Source organism: Nycticebus coucang, chromosome 5 (assembly GCF_027406575.1).
Source record: "Nycticebus coucang isolate mNycCou1 chromosome 5, mNycCou1.pri, whole genome shotgun sequence".
Lineage (NCBI taxonomy): Eukaryota > Metazoa > Chordata > Mammalia > Primates > Lorisidae > Nycticebus > Nycticebus coucang.
Window position 1 is genome coordinate 141,281,163 of NC_069784.1, and position 20,030 is coordinate 141,301,192.

Here is a 20,030-nt window from a genome sequence, read left to right on the forward strand (position 1 = left end):
CTCTGCGCCTTAAGGACAGGCCTCCTAAGGGCTCCTGGATCTGCCGGGATCCCCCCTCCAGGGCCAGCAGGGCACCTCAGGTGACACAAGGTGATGTGGGTGGAGGGCACACTGCGTCCTGGGTGGGCTGCTTCTCAGGATCCGAGCTGCTGTGGACCATGCACTCACACAGACAGGCAGAGTGGCCCTCTCCCTCCCACGCCAGACGCCCACCACATCCTCTGTTCTGCCCCCATCCCCTCACTGGCCTCACAGCTGAAGCCTTGACCCACCTGCGTTTACATGGGAATTGTCTCCTAAGAGATCACCAAACCCCGGGAAGCTAGACACTGAGCCACTGACTCGGCACAGGTCGCCTTCCCACGAGCTTGAGCACAGCCAGAACTGCCATCAGCCAGGCAGAAAGAACTGAGGTCCCAAGGACCCAATCCCCAGACGTCCACCGAAAACGCTTTTCTCCATGGGAGACTTGAGAGCATTTTCTGGCATGGACACCGCACTGCACAGGGCTGGCCGCAGCAGCTGTCCAGAGATCCGGGTGTGGAGACCAGGCACCTACCATCCGAGTCCTCTTGGTCGTGGAGACCAGGCACCTACCATCCGAGTCCTCTTGGTCGGGGTTAAAGACAAGCCGGCAATTGTCCCTGTCGTCTGGAATCCCATCATTGTCGTCGTCAGGGTCACAGGCGTCACCCTTGCCGTCACTGTCATGGTCAGCCTGGTTGGCATTGGAGATGTAGGGGCAGTTGTCCTGGTTGTTCTGGTGACCGTCATCATCGATGTCCTCATTGTTGTCACACTGGTCTCCGACGAGGTCATTGTCCACATCGGTCTGTGAGGTCAGGCATGAGGGAGACAGCTTAGGGGCACTGCTGTGACCCCACAGAGAGGGCCCTGTGGGCAGGGACTGTCAACGCTGATGGCTCAGCGTGGGCCCGAGTGGTGGTGGAGGAGTGGCGATGGCGACCACATCTCTGCTGCATGCTGGGCAGAACCTGCAATCTCCCCTTGCACCCCCCTGTGCAGGGACTCCCTTCCCGGGACAGAGCCGTTGGAATCCTCGCACAGAAGGATTTAACCACCACATGCTCAAGTCTCTGTCGCACCATTTGCGACAACGTGCTCCGCGGGCCAGCTGTGCTCTGTCCTCCTCGCCCTCCCCAAAGGCAGACCTGGCCAGGAAGGCCACCCTGGGTCTGACTCAGGGAAGGTGCAGAGAACTGTATGGGCCACGACCTCTCATCATGAAGGGAGGTGGAGGCACCTGAGATCCAGGAACTGGGTTTACTGTGGTGCCCAGGGACATTTCCAACTGAAATGACCGGAAGCCCCCTGTGGGCTGTCTCAGCAGCACTCACGGAGCCACGCAAACACGCACGGCGGGTCACTGACCAGGGCGTGGGCACCGCTCACCTGGTCAGGGTTGTGCACCAGGGGGCAGTTGTCGCAGTGGTCCCCCACACCGTCGCCATCAGTGTCCCTCTGATCCGTGTTGTAGACATAGGGGCAGTTGTCCCTCTCGTTGAAGACGTCTGTGGGGTTCAGGGGAAGAACCAGGAATGAGTCTGGAGACAGCACGTTACTCTGCCCCTCGTGTCAAACAGCTCACAGCCGAGCTTTCCCACCGTAATTTTGAAAATCTAAGAACATGGTAAAATTTAAAGATTACTGGATTCCTAGAAGAATATGGTGTATTTCCCTTAGCTTAGAGTAGAGCCAGGCCTTGGAGATCTCTGGGCAAGCCTCACAGTGAGTGCAGCCCAAATGTGCAGTCGCCGAGAGTACCCAGGGGGTGCTTCCAGGGTGTGACGCCTTCTTTCAAGAAGTCTGACCATAGAACATGGACTCCATTGACACTGGAGTCATGAGGACATGAGGAAATACGCATTAGTGACAGCCAATGACACCGTCAGTGACAGGCACGGGTGACACAGCAGAGCGTCACTCGTCGGGACACAGCCTTGCCTTGACCAGTGGAGGGTGATTGGGGGGTGGGTGCCACACAGCAGGGTCAAGGTGAGGAGAAGGACCCAAAAAAGGAAAGGCGCTATAATCGAGACCTGGGTCCACATCTCAGCAACGCTGACCCAGCCTGAAGAAAGTGTAGGAAGAAATACACCACGAGGCAGAAGGTGGCTCGGCTTGACAAAGAAGGTTGAGGCTGGCGTAGGGCTTGGGACAGTGCCAGTCAGAGGGAGGCAGGCCGGAGGCTGCTCCTGGACATGAGTCCAGCCTGAGCTGCTGCTGGATCCATGGACACACGCCCTGGCCTCTCACACCCTAAGGCGGGGAATGATCCAGCAGCGATGTTAACACTGTGGGTCCCAGGGTCGTTCCCTGAGGCCACCAGCATCTCTAATAAAGTACTGACCCGGAGCTGTGCCTGAGGGGACACCAGAGCCCTGCTGAGGGCTTTTCGGTGGTGACTAGAATAAGGCCCAGGGGTTGTCCCCAGAGAGGACAGAACCTCAGCCCTGAGGAGCAGTGTGACAGGAGGGCCAGCTTCTGGAGCTTTTGAATGGAGGATGTGCCTTGGAGAAGGCCCTTGTGAAAGGCCCAGGAAGGGCATAGGGCCCACACTGGGGCCAGAGACACGTGGAGTTGGGGCCGAGACCGGGCAGCAGGAGGACAGACCCTGAGGGGCACAACTTTGGGGTCACCTCATCCTAAAGACAGCACCGAGGGCGGTGCCGGCTCCATATGCCGGAGGTGGCAGGTTCAAACCCAACCTTGGCCAAAAACTGCAAAGACAGCACCGAGCTAAAAATCAAAAGGATCCAGAGTAAACCGTGACCCCGCCAGACCGCGGAGGAGCTGACCGTCACCATCAATGTCCACGGAGCAGGCGTCCCCCTCGCCGTTGCTGTCAGTGTCAATCTGTGCGGGGTTGTGCACATAGGGGCAGTTGTCACAGCGGTCACCCACCTCGTCCTTGTCATAGTCAAACTGGCGGGGGTTGAAGAGCAACTGGCAGTTGTCCTAGAGGACAAAGGAGAAAGAGGGTCAGAAGCACCACAGGACGCGTCCCCAAGGAGGGACTGGCGCTGACTCATCCACTGATGGGCCTCGTAGCCCACCCAGCACTTTCTCCACGTCAGATCATTCTGTGATCCTTTATGCACCTGTCTTTTACTAAAAGTTCAGAAATTTTCAAAGGCAAAGATGACATGCCACATGCTCAATGGGAAGACAGATATTTAAATGTCGAATAAGCAAAGGAATAATTGAGTGGAGCCAAAGAGCTCATGAGAATTGGAGGTAAAGGCGCGGTGAGCAAAGACCCAGGTGATCTGTTCTTGCCAATGTTGTTTTTTCTACCAACACATTAAATCATCTGTGTTTAAAGCACTTGTCTCAGAAAATTGTAGTATTTTAAATATTGCCCAAAAAGCAAGAACAGGGCACTGCTGTGTTAGCTTTGCCCATTGGCAGTGTGTCCCAAGGAGGGACGTGGATAAGCCACTCTCTGTGTGGGAAAAGGAAAAGGGAAGCCCTAAAGGTGTTTTCTCAGAGCACCTTCGCCACTCCGCGCAGCCGGGTGGTCCACACTGGTGAGGGATCAGCTCTGTCAGAGACAGGGAATTACAGGAGCACAGACACCGCAAGGTCGTGGCCCTGACCTGTGCACACAGCTCGGTACAGAGCGCGCTCTCCTTCCTGCCTCTCCTGAGGTCCAGGACAGGTGGTCCAGTGGCCTGAGCCGTCCTACCTTCTCGTCGGTCACACCATCGTTGTCATCGTCATCATCACAGGCATCACCAATTCCATCCTTGTCAAAATCTTCTTGCCCAGAATTGGGCAGATGGGGACAGTTATCCTATAATTAGAGGCAGAATAATAATGATAAAGTCACCCTGGAAAAAAACCCCCACTGCTTTTAGTAATGTCGGTGAGAGGAGATTATGTCTCCAACTTCTAGTGCTCGAGACAAAAGAAACTCGTGTTCTGAGCCCAGAACTCCAGAGAAGCTGCTGAACACCTGCAGGAATGAGAAGGGAGAAAGGAGCTCGACTCTGAGACAGTACATGGCAGGACACGGGGTCAGCGGCCCCTGCTCTGGGAGATGCATGGCAGGACACGGGGTCAGCGGCCCCTGCTCCTGCAGACACCAGCCACAGATCACACAGGCAAAGCCTGTGAACTCTTGACTCTCATGAGCTGAAAGCAAGGCGTCCAGTGAAGATGTGTGTGATCTGTTCAGAAACTGCAGCTCAGGAGTGGACGGTATCCGCTAGTTCAGGCCTTTGCAGTGAGGGGGCAGAGGAGGCACTTGGCTTCTGTGGGGGACACAGACCCTGGGGGGTGCCCGGCCAAGGGATGACCCTGCACCTGTGCACTGGCCAGTAAACAGACAGGTGTGGGGCAACCAAATCTCACTCTAAATCCTTTTGTCCTCTTGGACTACCCGCATGAACTTAGAAATAGAACGTGATATTTTTTTTTTTTTTTTTTTTTTTTTTTTTTTTTAATTTGGCCGGTGCCGGGTTTGAACCTGCCACCTCCGGCATATGGGACCGGCGCCCTACCCGCTGAGCCACAGGCACCGCCCAGAACGTGATATTTTTTAAGTAATTAAATTCCTGCCTGGAATTTCACAAAAATAAAAAACTGACAAGACGGCCTCACAGTGACAGACTTGGCTGCACCTACACCAGGACCTGGGAGGATATGCATGGGTCCACGCCTCTCCTCTCTCAAAGCCACTCTCTCCACCCTCATGTCAGCCACTATTTGCCATTTTTAATCAAGAGCGACTGACAGAAAAATGAAAAGTTAAAATCAAAACACAAAATTCACAATGATTAAGTACTAAATAAATGGATATATTTATACTCCTGAATTATTTCTTTATAAGTTTGTAGCACTTACGCTTCTGACATTAAGTCAGAAGGAAAACGACAATAGACTGTTTTGAGAACCGTAGTCCCCAAGACACACGTGCACCTTCTAATCCCTGGAGCCTGTGACTTTCACTGCCTGTGGCAAAAAATCAGCAAAGTTAAAGGTCTTGAAAGGGCAGACTCATCCTGGGTTATCCAGGTGGACCCAAAATGCCACCAGGCCTCCCTGTGAGAGAGAGACAGAGAGGGTCTGAGGACAGTGAAGGCAGAGACACCTGGATACCTGGATCCAGCAGCAGCTCTGGAGGGAGCTTGGCCCTGTCACAGCAGCACAGGCAGTAGCACACTTGTCACGGCCCCAGGTGTCTAATCGCTCCCCTCTGCCTCAGCGCCTTGCATCTTTGTAAAGAAAGACGTCTGCTAGACCTTTCTAAGTGGCGAGGACAGTGAGGCCACACCCCACCCTGGAACCCATGTCCCACCTCCCAGCACAGCACTGGGTGTCCTGATGTGTGCCCTGGACAGACATCAACTCTCATGGCCCACAGGCAAAAGCAGGGCTGCTACAAACAGACCCCTGGAAGAGAAGGTTGTTGAGGTGGACAGAGCTGGACCTAGAAGTCACACTGTCCATGTGCAGCAGCCACACCCCTCACCTTGACACTGGGCTTGGAGGTCACATCACCCACATACAGCCTCCATGCCCCTCACCTCGACGCTGGGCCTGGAGTCACACAGCCCACGTGCAGCTGCCGAGCCCCTCACCTCCATACTGGGCCTGGAGTCACACAGCCCACATACGGCCTCCATGCCCCTCACCTTGACACTGGGCCTAAAGGTCACACCACCCACATACGGCCTCCATGCCCCTCACCTCGATACTGGGCCTGGATTCACACAGCCCACATGCAGCTGCCGAGCCCCTCACCTCGACACTGGGCCTGGAGTCACACAGCCCAGGTGTGGCTGCCTTGACACTGGGCCTGGAGGTCACACCACCCATATGTGGCTGCCGAGCCCCTCACCTTGACACAGTGATAGGTGGCATTGGTGGCACAGACCAGGTTGAGGTTGGGCCAGCCATCCAGGTCTGAATCCTCTCCACAGATGAGCCCATCGCCAGCGTAGCCCGTCTGACACTCACACTTGTACATGGGCTCACTGAAGTGGCCCAGGTAAACGCACTCTGCGTGTCTGTGGCAGCTGTGTGTCTTGTCCTTACACGGGTTCTCGGGCTCACACACCTGCGGGGAAAGGGGTCACTGACAGGCAGGGAGCAGGCCTGGCCAGGCGGGGAGAGGAGTCACTGACAGGCAGGGAGCACGCCTGGCCAGGAAGGGAGGGGGTCACTGACAGGCAGGGAGCCCACCTGGCCAGGCAGGGAGGGGGTCACTGACAGGCAGGGAACACGCCTGGCCAGGAAGGGAGGGGGTCACCGACAGACAGAGAGCCCACCAGGCCAGGAAGGGAGGGGGTCACTGACAGGCAGGGAGCACACCTGGCCAGACAGGGAGGGGGTCACTGACAGGCAGGGAGCATGCCTGGCCAGGAAGGGAGGGGGTCACTGACAGGCAGGGAGCACTCCTGGCCAGGAAGGGAGGGGGTCACTGACAGGCAGGGAGCACTCCTGGCCAGGAAGGGAGGGGGTCACTGACAGGCAGGGAGGACACCTGGCCAGGCAGGGAGGGAGTCACTGACAGGCAGGGAGCACGCCTGGCCAGGAAGGGAGGGGGTCACTGACAGGCAGGGAGCACTCCTGGCCAGGAAGGGAGGGGGTCACTGACAGGCAGGGAGCACACCTGGCCAGGCATTGTCCTAGCCTCGCGTGCAGGAGGGTGGCCAGCAATCTCTGAGTGGGTGTGGCTCCCAGGCCTGACCTGTGAGCAGCACTGTCATCTCTAGCCCACTTGCGCTGACCAGGGGACAACAGTGACACATACATATCCCTGCCCCTGGTGCTCGTGTGTTCTCTGCATGGAACCAGATGGGCTATAGGTTCCCAGCGTCCCTGAGGTGAGCCCCTTCCTCCCCTCACTTGTTTCTACTTTTCTGGACAGGCCCGGCCCTTCCTGAGCCTTTAACAACACACAGAAAGGGCTCTGCGTACTTGCTTGTCTGTGCTTGCAGCCTCCAGGCCGACCCCGCTGGGCTGGGTCCCTCGGTAGCGTGGGGGGCAGGGCAGGCAGTGGAAGCCGGGCTGGGTGTTGATGCAGCGTGGACCCTTGCTGCTGGGGAAGCAGACGTCGGGGACCAAGGCACACTACAAGGGTACACAGACATGAGCACCACGCCCACCTGCACTGGCCCCAGCCCGGGGGAACGGGTCACCCACCTCGTCCAGATCCTCACAGTGAGTGCCATTGCCCAGGAAGCCCACCGGGCAGGAGCCACAGGACCAGGAACCATCAGGGAAGCTGCTGCACTCAGCTCCAGGAAAGCAGGGGTTGGACAGACACCCATCTGGGGAGGAGTGGACAGTAAGTCCTGCCATGCCCGGCTGCTATCCAGCTCAGCACATTCCACCTCTTGTCCTGTCAAACACTGCTGCGTGGGTGTCACCGGGTGGCTAGGGACATTCCGGTGATGCCCATGTGGGCAGTCTCAGGTGGTCACTGGAACATCACTGCCAAGACATGCCATCCGTGGTCAGAAAGCCACGGTCAAGGAGATCGCACACAGCTCCTGCTGATACTCGGGGTCCCTGACCACACTGCCCCTTTCTTTTTTTTTTTTTTTTTTATTGAGACAGTCTCACTTTGTCACACTTGGTAGAGTGGTACCAAGTGGTATCACAGCTCATAGCAACCTCAAACTCTTGAGCTTAAGCAATTCTCTTGGCTCATCCTCCCAAGTCACTGGGACTACAGGCGTCTGCCACAATGCTCGGCTATTCTTCTGTTTGTTTAGCAGGCCCAGCCCCAGAGCATGTGGCTGTCACCATCACCACTGAGCTACGGGCACCCAGCCGCCCCCTTCTCTTTTTACATAAAAATACCGGGAATAGGAATGCAGATGCTAAAGCACTATCTTTACATGTGATTGCTCCGTGGTTCTCACATGTGCCTTTCATTGGAATAAAGCCCAGTGTCTTCCTGGACCCACCCTGGCCAGTGTCCCGCAGACCCACCGACCGGGCAGCTCCTCTTGTTGCACATCTGGCGCTCGGTTACATCCCCCACGCAGGTCTTGCCCCCGTGCTGCGGCTCGGGGCTGTTGCAGACCCTTGTGCGCTCCCGGATCCCACCAGCGCAGGTAACAGTGCAGGCTGACCACGGGGACCAAGGGCTCCAGCGGCCGTCAACTGCAGGGAGAGCCAAGCGAGGGGCTCAGGGGAGGGGCACAAAGGCCAGAAACATGATCTCCGAGACAGGAACAGAGCTGCCACGCTGCCTATGTGGCAGAACTTGGCCTCTTTCTACGGAGACTGAGCTGTGGCCAGAGTGTGATGGTGCCGAGGCCCTCAGGCCACTGGATGGGGGCAGGTATGGCTGTGTTTTCACCTCATAGGAAACTTTTCTACCTAAGCTCATAACTCTTCCCCCGGTGGCCCATGCCGTAAGGAGGGTCCCAACTCTGAGCATTGTGTGAAACTGAATTGCATCAAAGATTTGCACAAATTGTGGGAACAAATCAGCACTGGCAGCAGCCCCCACGTTTCTTTTTTTTCTTTGTCTCCCTAGTAAGTCCCTGGGGCCTTGTGCCCACTTCTGCTGCAGGACACAAACACCCGCTGGCCTGAGGCCCCTGACCCAAGATGGCTCTGCAGCTCTGCCAAGTGTCCGTCTGACGGAGGATGGATGGTGGGCTATGTGCAGTCTGCACGGGACACGCAGGGAGTAGGGATTACGTGGACAAGATCAGTGCTGAGCACAGGTGAGCAGCACTGATCAAGCGGGGGTTCCGGGAAAGAGCAGGACCAGGGTGGCCTCTTCTGCCGCCAGGCTGGGACCTGCAAACGGGCAGGTGTGCTGGGACCCCGTCCTCACTGTGGTTGCTTCCCCTGAGCATCTTGCGCACCCACCGCCCCAGGGTCCCACCACTTACTTGGACACGGGACACCCTGGCAGGCCTTGGTCTCCCGGCCACTCCCTTTGCAATTCTTGCCCCCCATCTGGGGGACAGGGGAGTTGCAGAGACGGATGCGTGTGATGTTGCCAACCCCACAGGTCACAGAGCAGGAAGACCAAGGTGACCAGTGGCTCCAGCCGCCGTCCTGCCGGACTGAGACAAGGACAAGCACAGAGAGGTCAGAGTTGCAGGCCGCACCCCAGAGGGGCTGAGCCTACCGGTGTTTCCTTCTTTACTAAGCAGGGTCTCACAGCTGCAGAGGACCCTCTCCCAATCAGCACTGTCCCCAAACATCCCTAACAATCAGCACTGTCCCAAAACATCCCTAATGGCTAGAGAGCCTGACCCCACCCCGCAGGTGGGTGGGAGGCACTCACTGCGGGTGTCACATTTGCCCAGGCTGCAAGCCCGCGTCTGGATGGATGGCCCCAAGCAGGTGTTGCTGGTGACGTCGCATGAGCGGCCTCTCTGCTGGGTCCCGGAGCCACACGTCACGGAGCACTCGGTCCACTCTGCCCATGGAGACCAGCCCTCCTCACTGTCCAACGCTGCCCAGAAGAAGCAAACACGGGGCCCTCTCAGTCCTGCTCACTGACAGGGCACAGCAGAGCAGACAGCAGGGAGCCAGCCCTACAGTCAGAAGGACCCCGGGCCAGCTGCACCCCAACTGTTGGTGCCAAACGTCTGTCACCTGAGTGGTGCTCGGGTGCCCCAAGGAAAAGTGAGAGAAACAGCAGCATCTGTCTGGGTGTCGGGGACAGTTTCACCCACGTGTGTCCCAAAGAGCCGTTTGGTAGACGTATATCTCAGCTCAGAAAAGTGAACAGGGTCCTGTCTACAGCAGGTCTCACTGAAGCTACCAAGATTTGATTTAATTACATTTTAACCTGTATGCTGAGTTATAGAAGATAATGAAGCATTTCAATTATTGTCACTTAATTTATTTCCAAATAACTTAAACTAAGATAAGCTAAATCAAAAGGCAGTTCCCTGTAGAGAAAGTCCTACAGGCAATCAGAGCCCCTAAGTGGGAGAGCAGAGACGTTCCGGGACAGCGAAAACATGCCCTGCGGGTGGCGAGATGATGCTCAGGGAGCACAGAAACAGCACTCAGGCCTCCTCGGGGTCGCTGTGGCTCCCAGGCGCTCTCCTCTGTGTTTATGTTGTGTGAGGAGCAACCCAACCTCGGGATACCCACCCGGCACCATCACACACATCAGCCTGCTGATTTAATCATCAGACTAACCTTGTGTTTGGGGGATTTTTCTGCATTTTACAGATAATGTATCTGAAACTCAGAAAAAAAATCACATTTTGTTCAAAATCACAGGGCGGCAATGCCCACCCGCTCATCCATAAACCCATTTTCTGTCCCAGGATAGGGGTTGTCATCCCGAGGATGATACCCATGTCCCTGGGCCAAGGGACATCTGGAATGTTTGTGACAATGCCTAGCTTACTCAGGGACGAGATCGTGCAGTTAGTGCCACAGAGACCTCGGTGGCACCTGAGCACCCCGTCAGCAGCCTTGGTACCAGAGGCCACTTGGAGTTGGGAGCACAGCCAGGGGCCCAGCCTGGGCCCAGCTTCACAGTGCAGGAGCCTCCGCATGTGCCGGGAGCCTGTGTGTCAGTCCTCCCCAAACCACTTCTGCCCCGTGGAGCGTATTTCCATTACCTAGGGACTCCCCAGGTAGGGGCCTGGGGCTCTTGGCTACTTTCTATCACTGTCACTCTGCAGATGTGATAACTGCGGTCACAGTCAAAGTTATGTGTGCCCTGACCTGGGGCTGGCACTGGGGCCGGGGGCTGTCCCTGGGTGGGAAAGTGGGGCTCTTTCCCTCCGGGCCTGGTCCCTGGGCCTACTCTCTAAGAGCCACACAGCAGGATGAGGCCCTCTGACCCCTGAATTCCTAGGACTTTCAATGTCTATTCTGACCACTGGTCAGTGGAATAAGAGACAGGAAGGAAAGGCCCCCAGGCAGAGACCTGTGGCCACTGGTGGTACTCACAGTGGAAGCAGGACGGGCAGCATTCACCGTCCACGAAGGAAGGGTTGGCACAGGTTGATGGAGGGCAAGTGATTTGGTGGCAGATGGTTTTAAATTTCTATAACCAAAGAGAGGTATTCAGAGAGCTTCACTGCAAGTAACAGACCTCAGCGCAAGGGCTGCTATGGAGAGGGCCGTCCCACTGATGGACATCGTGGGAGCATGACAGCAAAGGCACCTTTTCCTCTCACTAGAGCCCCGAGCCTGGTATGAACAGGCCCCAAGACGGCTCCTGACTCTCTTGTCCCTTCCTCTCTCCACTGGGCAGCAAGAACAGCAGAAGCCACCCATATATTGTGGCCGACAGAAGGACGTAAATGAGAAGGCGCTGAATTGTCTGTCTGTGCAGCTTTCGATAGTGACTTTTACTTCCCCAAATGATTCTGTGGAGCCCTCAGATGCAACCAGAACCAGATGGAATTAAAGACAAACTGGGGCTACGTCTGGCTTCTCCATTCCGGCTCTGTCTCTAACAACCTGGCAGCACTGGCCAGTCCTCAGCCCTCTGAGTTCTGCTTTCTCTACATACAAAGTGGGGTCGAGCCATGTTTATGTTCACTGGCCCTCCCCTGGCTCTCACTCTTGGCTCTCCTCACCTGTCCAAGCACATTTTTACACATCCCTACAGGGCAGCACCAAGATGCTCAGCTTTTCCCTGACGTGAGTGTGCAGAATTTCTGGGGTCTCACCTTGCAGGTACACGTGGTACAGCTGTCCACCACCCAGGTCTCATTTTCTGCAAAGAAACGGCCATCCTGCCAGCAAGTGGACACATTCCTCGTCTTGGGAGGGCCACCGATGAGCTCCCAGAGAAACTGGTTATCATTCGACTGAAAAGACAAACACATCAGTATGAACAAGGACACATCACACTCAGCCATCAAGCCTATGGGCGAGAAAGCTCCTTCTTGGTTGAAGGGCTCTTGCACGAAGATGGCGGAGCCTCACCAAGGTGAGATATCTCCTCGCACAGGTCTCCCACCCAAGCATGCCTCCCACGCCCGGCCTGGGCATATGGCCGGGTTGCAGAGCTGACCTGAGGAGCAGCAGCCCCCAAGGCTAAAGCTGATGTTGACTCACAGATGCATGTACCTTTCCCTTTGCTCACAAACATGACAAAGGCTGATCTAATACTGCGCTAACTGGGAAATTGCCAGGCAAAATTCTGGCTATCCTGGGGTTAGAGACTAGAGAAGAAGATGCAAAGTTTAAAAAAAATCAAATAAATGGAAATACACCAAGGCTACGCAGTCTCCTCAAGACTTACCACGTGTGCTCCTGCCCACCCCCACGGGGGAGGTTCAGAGCCTGTTAAGACCTGCCCATGGCATGGACAAAATGTGCAGAGACAAACCCATTCTCACTTTTTGTGCAATCTCAGGGCGTTCACAAATTACCTTAACCCCCGACCAAGTTTAGTAGCCTGATCCTAGGAGCTCTTTCTAATCTGAGGGTGAGAACCTGCCAGGCCATGTGCCCACGTCTGCCCCCAGGCACTCTCTAGAAAGGGAGGCGCTAGGTGTCTCTGATCATACAGGGTTAATAGCGATGTGCTGGCGCAACACCACAGACACACTCAGAGTGCAAGGAGACTTCTGTAGGGACCGCCCTCTGCAGAGCTCTAGCAACTACCCGAGTCCCTGTAATTCCTCCCTCAGACAATGGCGGGCACCTCACAGACGTCTGTGGGCAGGTGGACAGGGAGAGCTGCCATGGCTTCTGCTTCCTGGGACTGCCCCAATGCCAAAGCCCTGATGGGAAGTTCTAGAAGCTGTGCTGTACCCTTCCCCATGGCCTCTGCCTCTTCTGTGATGCCCACTCCATCTGGTCCCAAAGAAATGGAAATCATGCTGATTCTGACACATCTGGGCCAGCAGCAGAATAATGCCCAGGGCTCCTTCCATGGGGAGATGGAGGGCAGGACTCGGGGCAGTAATGAGGTCCTGGTGCAACTTCTCAGCCCCACTGCTGAGAGCCGCTCCCCACAAGAGCCCCAGTGACAGGAGAAGACCAAAGTGGAGCCCCTTCCCTGGACACTGGCCACACTCCCAGCCAGGTTTCTCCCCTCCTCACCCACTTCATGTCTTTTGGGCACAAGTTATAGTCACCTCACCGCCCCTTGGTCAGGCATTGGATAAGGCAGGACAAGAAGACAGAGAGGAGCCCATTACCTGCAAGTCCCGTTTCCTGCTTTAATCAGCTTGGGCACTTTATTCTCTCCTGGACACACCATGCAGATGCAGACAGGTTCACCTCATGTCAGCCTCAGAACGACTTCCCGCCCAGGCCGCCCTTCCATACCCAGTCCTCTAATTAAAAGTGGTTTCTGTCTGTGTATGTGTGCATGCACGCGTATCTGTGTTTTGTTGAGAAGATGAATTTCTCAAAATTCAATCTTATTTTGAAGACCGTACATCCAAGGCCCATACTTTTGTTCAGAACGCCTCCTAACTTTTATCGAATTTCCCAATAGCATCCCTGAGGAGTGTGACACAACCCTCTCCCCCCACACACACACCGCACGGTGAGCAGTGACTTTTTAAATGGAACCCACTGCCCATTTGCCACCCAAACCCCCTGCAGCCGGGCACCCACCACTCTTTTCAGGTTCTCGTTGAGCTGGTTCACAATGACATGGAGCCCGGAGAGCTCGTTGATCATGTTCTCCAGCTCCTCACAGGAGTGCTCACACACCGGCGGCCGCTGCTCAGCACTCGGGCCCACGTACTCGGTCCGGACATGAGGGCTCAGGTGAAGCGTCTCTGTGTTCTCACTGATGGCGTTGACCTCAGCTGGGGGGGAGCACAGCAGGGCAGTGAGAGGCAGGCCATGCCCACCTAACCTGGAGCCACACCCTGTGCCCTGGCGAGGAGCTCTCTGCACTGCTTCCTGGGTGGCCTTGCGTCAAATTATGCAGGACTGGGGGGTAAGACCTGAGCTGTCAAACAGGAGCAGAGCAGAGATCTGGCACCAGGACAGGAATGTGCTGGATTTGAGAGCTATGCACTGTCAGGGCACACGCCAGGGTATGTGTACCCGTCTGAGTCACACGCCCCATCCTAAATCCGTTTCTCCAAAAACACATCCTCATATTTTTAGCTCCTCACTGATCCTTGGTTTGGTCCCTAACCACCCTTCCTCCTTGTCCAGTCACCCATCTGCTCCGACAGGTGATGTCCTCAAGACTCCCCCTCCTCCCCTGCCTTAGCCTAAATCTCTACAGGGCCAGGACCCTTCCTGGAGGGTGGGGTAGACGCCCACCAGCTGGTAATCCTGGGGCCGCTGGGGACCCTGCCTCTCACGGATCCAGAAACCGCCCACCTGCAACCCTAGCTGGAGAGAAGTATGTGGGTTTGACGTGTAATTTACAAATTGATCTTGGCATGTCCAGAAATGGAGTCCTCTTCAGCTCAGCAGGCTGATGTGGGCACAACACAGTGGAGGGCTCAGGCGCGTCATGTTCATTCACACCCCGCTCTAACTTCCTCTCTAGGGTGATTATCACATGTTTAAAATGCTCAGTTTCTTTTCTGACATTCCATTACTGCTGAATTATTACTTGTAAATCTTATAGCTCTGTCAGGCATTCCATGACTGAGCTTTTATTGCTTGTTTATAAGCCATGTTGCAATTTGCACTAAGCCCAAATTCATTATGCTTCTAACCATGTGCAACCATGTAAATATCAACATGCTAACTGCTGTACAAATGTATATGTGTGTATATAGAGAGGGAGGGAGTGGGAGGGAGGGGGGAGAGGTGGGGGAAAGATCGCTTAAATAGATTCTAAGTGGATTTTACTCAGTGTATTCACTTTTGTTTATTTAAAAACAATCTTTAACTTATCCAGGGCATTTACTTTTTATTCCTTTAGTACTTAAGCAAAAACTAGCACAGATGTTGGTTCACCTCTGCTTCTGCCCTGAGTCTCTTTTGACCTTACAGTATAACCTTCCCAGCAGCCCACATCCCCCGGGTTTCTGCCAATATTCTTTAATGAAGCAATAATGCTCAGTGCCTTCTCCAGACTGCTCTTATTTCTAACACACAGTAAACATGGTCTTTGCCCACTAGGAAGTACTACTCAGCTGTAAAGAAAATGCAATCTGGATGGAAGTGGAGAACATTCTTCTAAGTCAGCAGTTCTCAACCTGTGGGTCACGACAGGCTGTATGAAAGGGCCATGGCATTAGGAAGTTTGAGAACCACTGTTCTAATGAAACGTCACAGAGATGGGGAAACAGACACATGTAGTCCAAACCAGGCTGGAACTGGTCAATCAACACTTACGTGCACATATAGAAGTAAATCTCAGTGAAAATCAAGCTGGGGGGGCGGGGCAGAGGGAATGTGTTAATTCACACCTATTGAGTACAGTGCACACTGGGTGGGGGGTATGCTTATAACCTTGACTCAATTTGTGCAAAAAATAAAATATGTAAACAGAACATGTACCCCCTAATATCTTGAAAATTTAAAAAAAAACAACTTAAGGAAAAAGTTCATGCAATAACCAAGCACCAATTCATGAACTAGCCGTTCGTATTAGACCAATTTTCTCTAAGTTTGACATAACCAGGGAAAGAGCATATCTAAAATTATTGTGAGCAAAGGTTTTCAAACTGGACCCCCATGAAGCCAGTGCTCTGAGTGGGCTGACTGATGAGTGACCATTAAAAACATATCGTCAATAGATATAAATGTATAGATTATACTTATTCCACCTTTAAATAACAGATTTAGATTCCTGTGTCAATCTGATTTTGAGAAGGTCTAAGAGCTTTCTATAATTTTTAAATGATTGCTTTAAATAGCTCCAGGGATCATTGACTTGTGACCATGCGCCTAGACACATGGAGGCTCAGAGATTCCTGAGGAAGCTCCCTGCTGGGACAGCAGAACCTAGACACTCCTGTTGGAGGCTCAGAGATTCCTGAGGAAGCTCCCTGCTGGGATGGCAGGTGGGCAGGAGTAAGCACACTCAGCAGCACACTCACTCACCTAGAGCTGTGGACCACGCTGTCTCAGCGGGTTGGTGTCACCTACCACTAATCACGATACCTGACCAATGGGCCACCACCATCTAGTTCTAGTTTAACTGAACCGCACCCAACTGTGGTGCAGCTCTGTGACTCAGAACACTGAGAATCAGTTTCTCTGCAGAGACAACATGCAGTACTTGTATGTATGTATTAGTGGAAACACACGCATGCATCTGTGTACATCTAAAACACACGTGCGCATGCACACAGGTACATCTAAAACACACGTACGCGTGCACGTGGGTACATCTAAAACACACATACGCATGCATGCGGGTACATCTAAAACACATGTATGCAGCATGCATGTACATCTAAAACACATGTACGCATGCACGCGGGTACATCTAAAACACACGTACGCATGCACGCGGGTACATCTAAAACACATGTACACATGCACGCAGGTACATCTAAAACACACATAGGCATGCACGCGGGTACATCTAAAACACACGTACACATGCACGCAGGTACATCTAAAACACATGTACGCATGCATGTGTGTCACACGTACGTACACGTGCACATGGGTACATCTAAAACACATGTACACATGCACACGGGTACATCTAAAACACACGTACACATGCATGCTTGTACATCTAAAACACACGTACGCATGCATGCGGGTACATCTAAAACACACATCTGAAGAGCACTGTTGGGCCACATAGGAATCTTATGTTGCACATGTCAAATCCTACATATCCCTGCATGTTGACCATAAGAGAACAATTAGTATTTGTCATGTTTAGAACTGAAATGAAATGGCCTTACTGTAAAGCACCACAGTGAACCTCAGGGCAGATGAGAGCCTCGTGCTGGGCACTGTGAGGGGCCCACATCCTTGCTCACGGGAGTAAACATGCAAACAACCCCCATGCGCCTATTTCTGTGTAATGAGGGACATGGAGGCTCCTGTGTCTGTTGAGGGACGTGGAGGAGCCTGTCTCTGTGTAATGAGGGACATGAAGATTCTTGTCTCTGTAAGCTGTTGCTGAAGATTCAATGATATGCTGCACTTTAGGAGCCTGGCACGGTGACCATTATAAACTACATGCCAGCAAATTAAACTCAGAAATACAATTCAAAGTCCTAACTAACAGAGAGTGTGAGATTATCTGCCAATAATTTAAGTCACATATGTTTCCATAAGATGATGAAATCAACAACTCTAAACAGTATAAGAAAACTTCCACAAATCCATTTTGACACATACTTATGATGCTTTCTTATGTTGAAATTAATATAGTGAAAAACTTGCTTATATTTAAAATCATGTTAAAGTGCCATATATTTTTTCTTGACTTATGTAATAAAAGTTTTCAGATTATTAAAATCTAATCAAAATGAATTATTCAAGCAAATTATCATTTTTCAGACATCAACATGACTAAGTGAATAGACATGTCATAAGCAACAAAGGTGCTTCACTCAAACATTTTTACTGAAATCCTTATTAGTGTACACACACACATATCCCACATAGAAAACAAATTCCTCCAAGGGAGGAAATGAAATATAAAATACATTGTTCAAAACACACTTACCTCCCTGGCCTTGCTGACAACCTTTCTTGGTTAGAAGATCTTCCACAGAATTTTCAAAAACCAAGTGGACATTCTGAAGCAAACCCTGTGAACATGTACAAGGACACCTTATAAATACAGACGGAATCTTCAGACAGGTTTCAAACTGCTTCAGAATCAGTTTTTTCTCTATGTGTTACTTTTGAAATTTGTTTTCATGCATGACAAAGGAAATGGGAGTTAACATAAAAAATTTACCAACTAGGAGAAAAAAGTGTTCCCTAGGTGAAGATGAGGGTGGCCCTCAATGCACTTCTGGGTCATTCTTAGTCTGCAGAGGACTGATCACTGATGATCTTGCATTTGGTTAAAAGGCTGAAATGTCCACTGGTCTGCTCAGAGACGTGGACACTGGGTCAGAAGGAGTACCTTCACCGTTGTGAGGCGTCAGCCACTCTTTACACCAGGCCAGGCCAGTCACATGCACCACAAGCGCCCTGCAGCCGCTGAGGTTAATCCAACAGCAAGCTACATGCCTCTCGGCCTTTTTCTCAAGTAACCAAGCAGAGCAGTGCACCAGCACACCACTGTAGATTCTAAATGTTTTTTGGTTTTAGAAAGATGCTGTTCCAAATATATCTTACCCAGACAGACATGAAACTATCCCTCTCCTTAGGAAAGGACCATTGTTAATTTGCCCTCCCCTCACTTCATTGCTCAGCCCCAAGGCAGGAGCAGCCCCAGCTCTGATGAAGTAGGTCTGGGGGTGCCAGACAGGGGAACAAGATGGACACCTGGGTCCACACACCAGTCCTCAGCCTCACCGATGACCGTCAGTGCAGGTGTGAAGGCACACCAGTGGACACCTTCTTACCTACTCATGGCTCAGTAGGGTGTCGTGTTTGTGTGTGAAAGTGTGTGGCTGCCTCTGTGTGCATTACACGAGTACATGCCTGTGTGCCAACATGCGTCCATGTGCACACGTGTGGTGGGTGTGCTCATGCATGTGTATGAATGGACTTGTGAGTGTGTACCATGCAAGTAGATGCATGAGTGTGCATGTATGGTTTGGTGTGTGTATCTGTGAGGGTGCATGTGTGTTCACACCTATGGGTATACTGTATGCACACATGTGGTTTATGTGTGAGTGTGCACGTGTGGTCTGATGTGTAAGTGTGCATGCACTGTGTGTGTGACTGTGTGTGTATCTGTATGGGGTGTGCATGTGCATGTGTGTGCACGTGTATCTGTATGGGGTGTGTGTGTGTGCACATGTACACATGACTGTGCTGTGTGCACAGGTGTATCTATATGGGGCTAGTGTGTGCAGACCTCCCGCAGACCCCAGTGCTCTCTCAGCTCCAGATCTGCATCGAAACCCCTGCACAGCCCACCCGGCACCACGTACCCTGAAGTGGCCGTCGCGGGCAGCGCCCTTGGCCACGTACATCTTGCTGCCCTCCGGCTGCAGGCGCTCGTAGAAGGGCTCGTCCAGGGTGACGCTGTCTATGAGGTCGCAGCCCACGTACAGGCTGTAGGTCTCACTGGCCACCTGCACGGTGACGTTCTTCCAGCGCGCGTCTGCGAGGCCCACATCCTCCAGTGAGAGCACGTGCTGGGCACCGCCGGCCCAGTAGGTCAGGTCCAGCGTGTCTGCTGGGCCGTTGGACACGATCTCGAACTGGCGCTGGGCGGCGCCCGGGCCGTGCAGGCCGAGCAGCGTGCCCCGGGTCCCGCGGTCCTGCCGCACCTGCGCCGTCAGGAAGAAGCCGTCGCGGCGCCGCGCCCGCTCGGCGATGGTGCGCAGCGCGGCGGCGCCCACGGGCGGCAGGTAGTCGAAGCGCACGAAGCGGTAGGCCGGCCCGCCCGGCTCCGGGCCGCGGAACTGCTTGGCGCCGATGGTCTTGCGGTTGATGTTGCTGACGCTGAAGAGGTCGAAGACGGCGTCCTCGTCCTGGCTCACGGCTGCGCGGGGGGACAGCGCGGTCACCACCGGCCCTGGCTTCCGCAGGAGACCAGCGCGGTCGCCTGAGCCATGCGGTCTCGCCCCTTCCTGCCTCTACCATCATCCTGCGCCCCAACACCCCGCTCAGTGGGGTCCTGAAACAGCCACTGACCACGGGGTCCGTCCCGCCCGGGCCGCCAGAGAGCCCCAGAGGGTGACTCTCAGCGCCCAAGCACAGGTGCGCTGCCCGCGCTGCCCCGTGGTGAAAGCCGCGCTGACGCACGGGCTGCACATGGCCCATGTCGCGACTGGAGACCCGGGCTGGTGCGCAGCCTTGCTCTCTGCCATTTGCTTGATGGGGGAGGGGGCGAGAAACAAAGGAACAAAAACTAGAGAAGATAGACCTTCCTATTGGTGCAGTTTCAGAAAGCAACTGAAATACCATACATTGCTCTCTTACTGCAATCACCAGTCTTAAACGAGTTATGTTAGCATCTTGATCTTTGTAAAAATGTATATTCTCCAACTCACGTGCACCTGTGGTGAGGTGCT

At 53.7% G+C, this 20,030-nt stretch overlaps 1 protein-coding gene across 2 annotated transcripts in view; it reads right to left on the minus strand.

The window, feature by feature from the left end:
* Positions 1-20,030, minus strand: part of THBS2 (thrombospondin 2) — a 31,352-nt gene that overhangs the window by 7,272 nt on the left and 4,050 nt on the right. The window contains exons 3-17 of one of the 2 annotated variants that reach the window (XM_053591951.1): positions 18,942-19,498; positions 17,555-17,639; positions 13,555-13,751; positions 11,649-11,789; positions 10,921-11,017; positions 9,287-9,457; positions 8,886-9,062; positions 7,969-8,142; positions 7,174-7,301; positions 6,949-7,101; positions 5,867-6,085; positions 3,710-3,817; positions 2,820-2,979; positions 1,414-1,532; positions 598-832 (exon numbers count right to left, since the gene is read on the minus strand). In XM_053591951.1, coding sequence (XP_053447926.1) covers positions 598-832; positions 1,414-1,532; positions 2,820-2,979; positions 3,710-3,817; positions 5,867-6,085; positions 6,949-7,101; positions 7,174-7,301; positions 7,969-8,142; positions 8,886-9,062; positions 9,287-9,457; positions 10,921-11,017; positions 11,649-11,789; positions 13,555-13,751; positions 17,555-17,639; positions 18,942-19,498 — 2,721 coding nt within the window. Of the gene's footprint in view, positions 1-597; positions 833-1,413; positions 1,533-2,819; positions 2,980-3,620; positions 3,818-5,866; positions 6,086-6,948; positions 7,102-7,173; positions 7,302-7,968; positions 8,143-8,885; positions 9,063-9,286; positions 9,458-10,920; positions 11,018-11,648; positions 11,790-13,554; positions 13,752-17,554; positions 17,640-18,941; positions 19,499-20,030 lie in introns of both variants that reach the window. The other variant, XM_053591952.1, reaches the window with a different exon arrangement.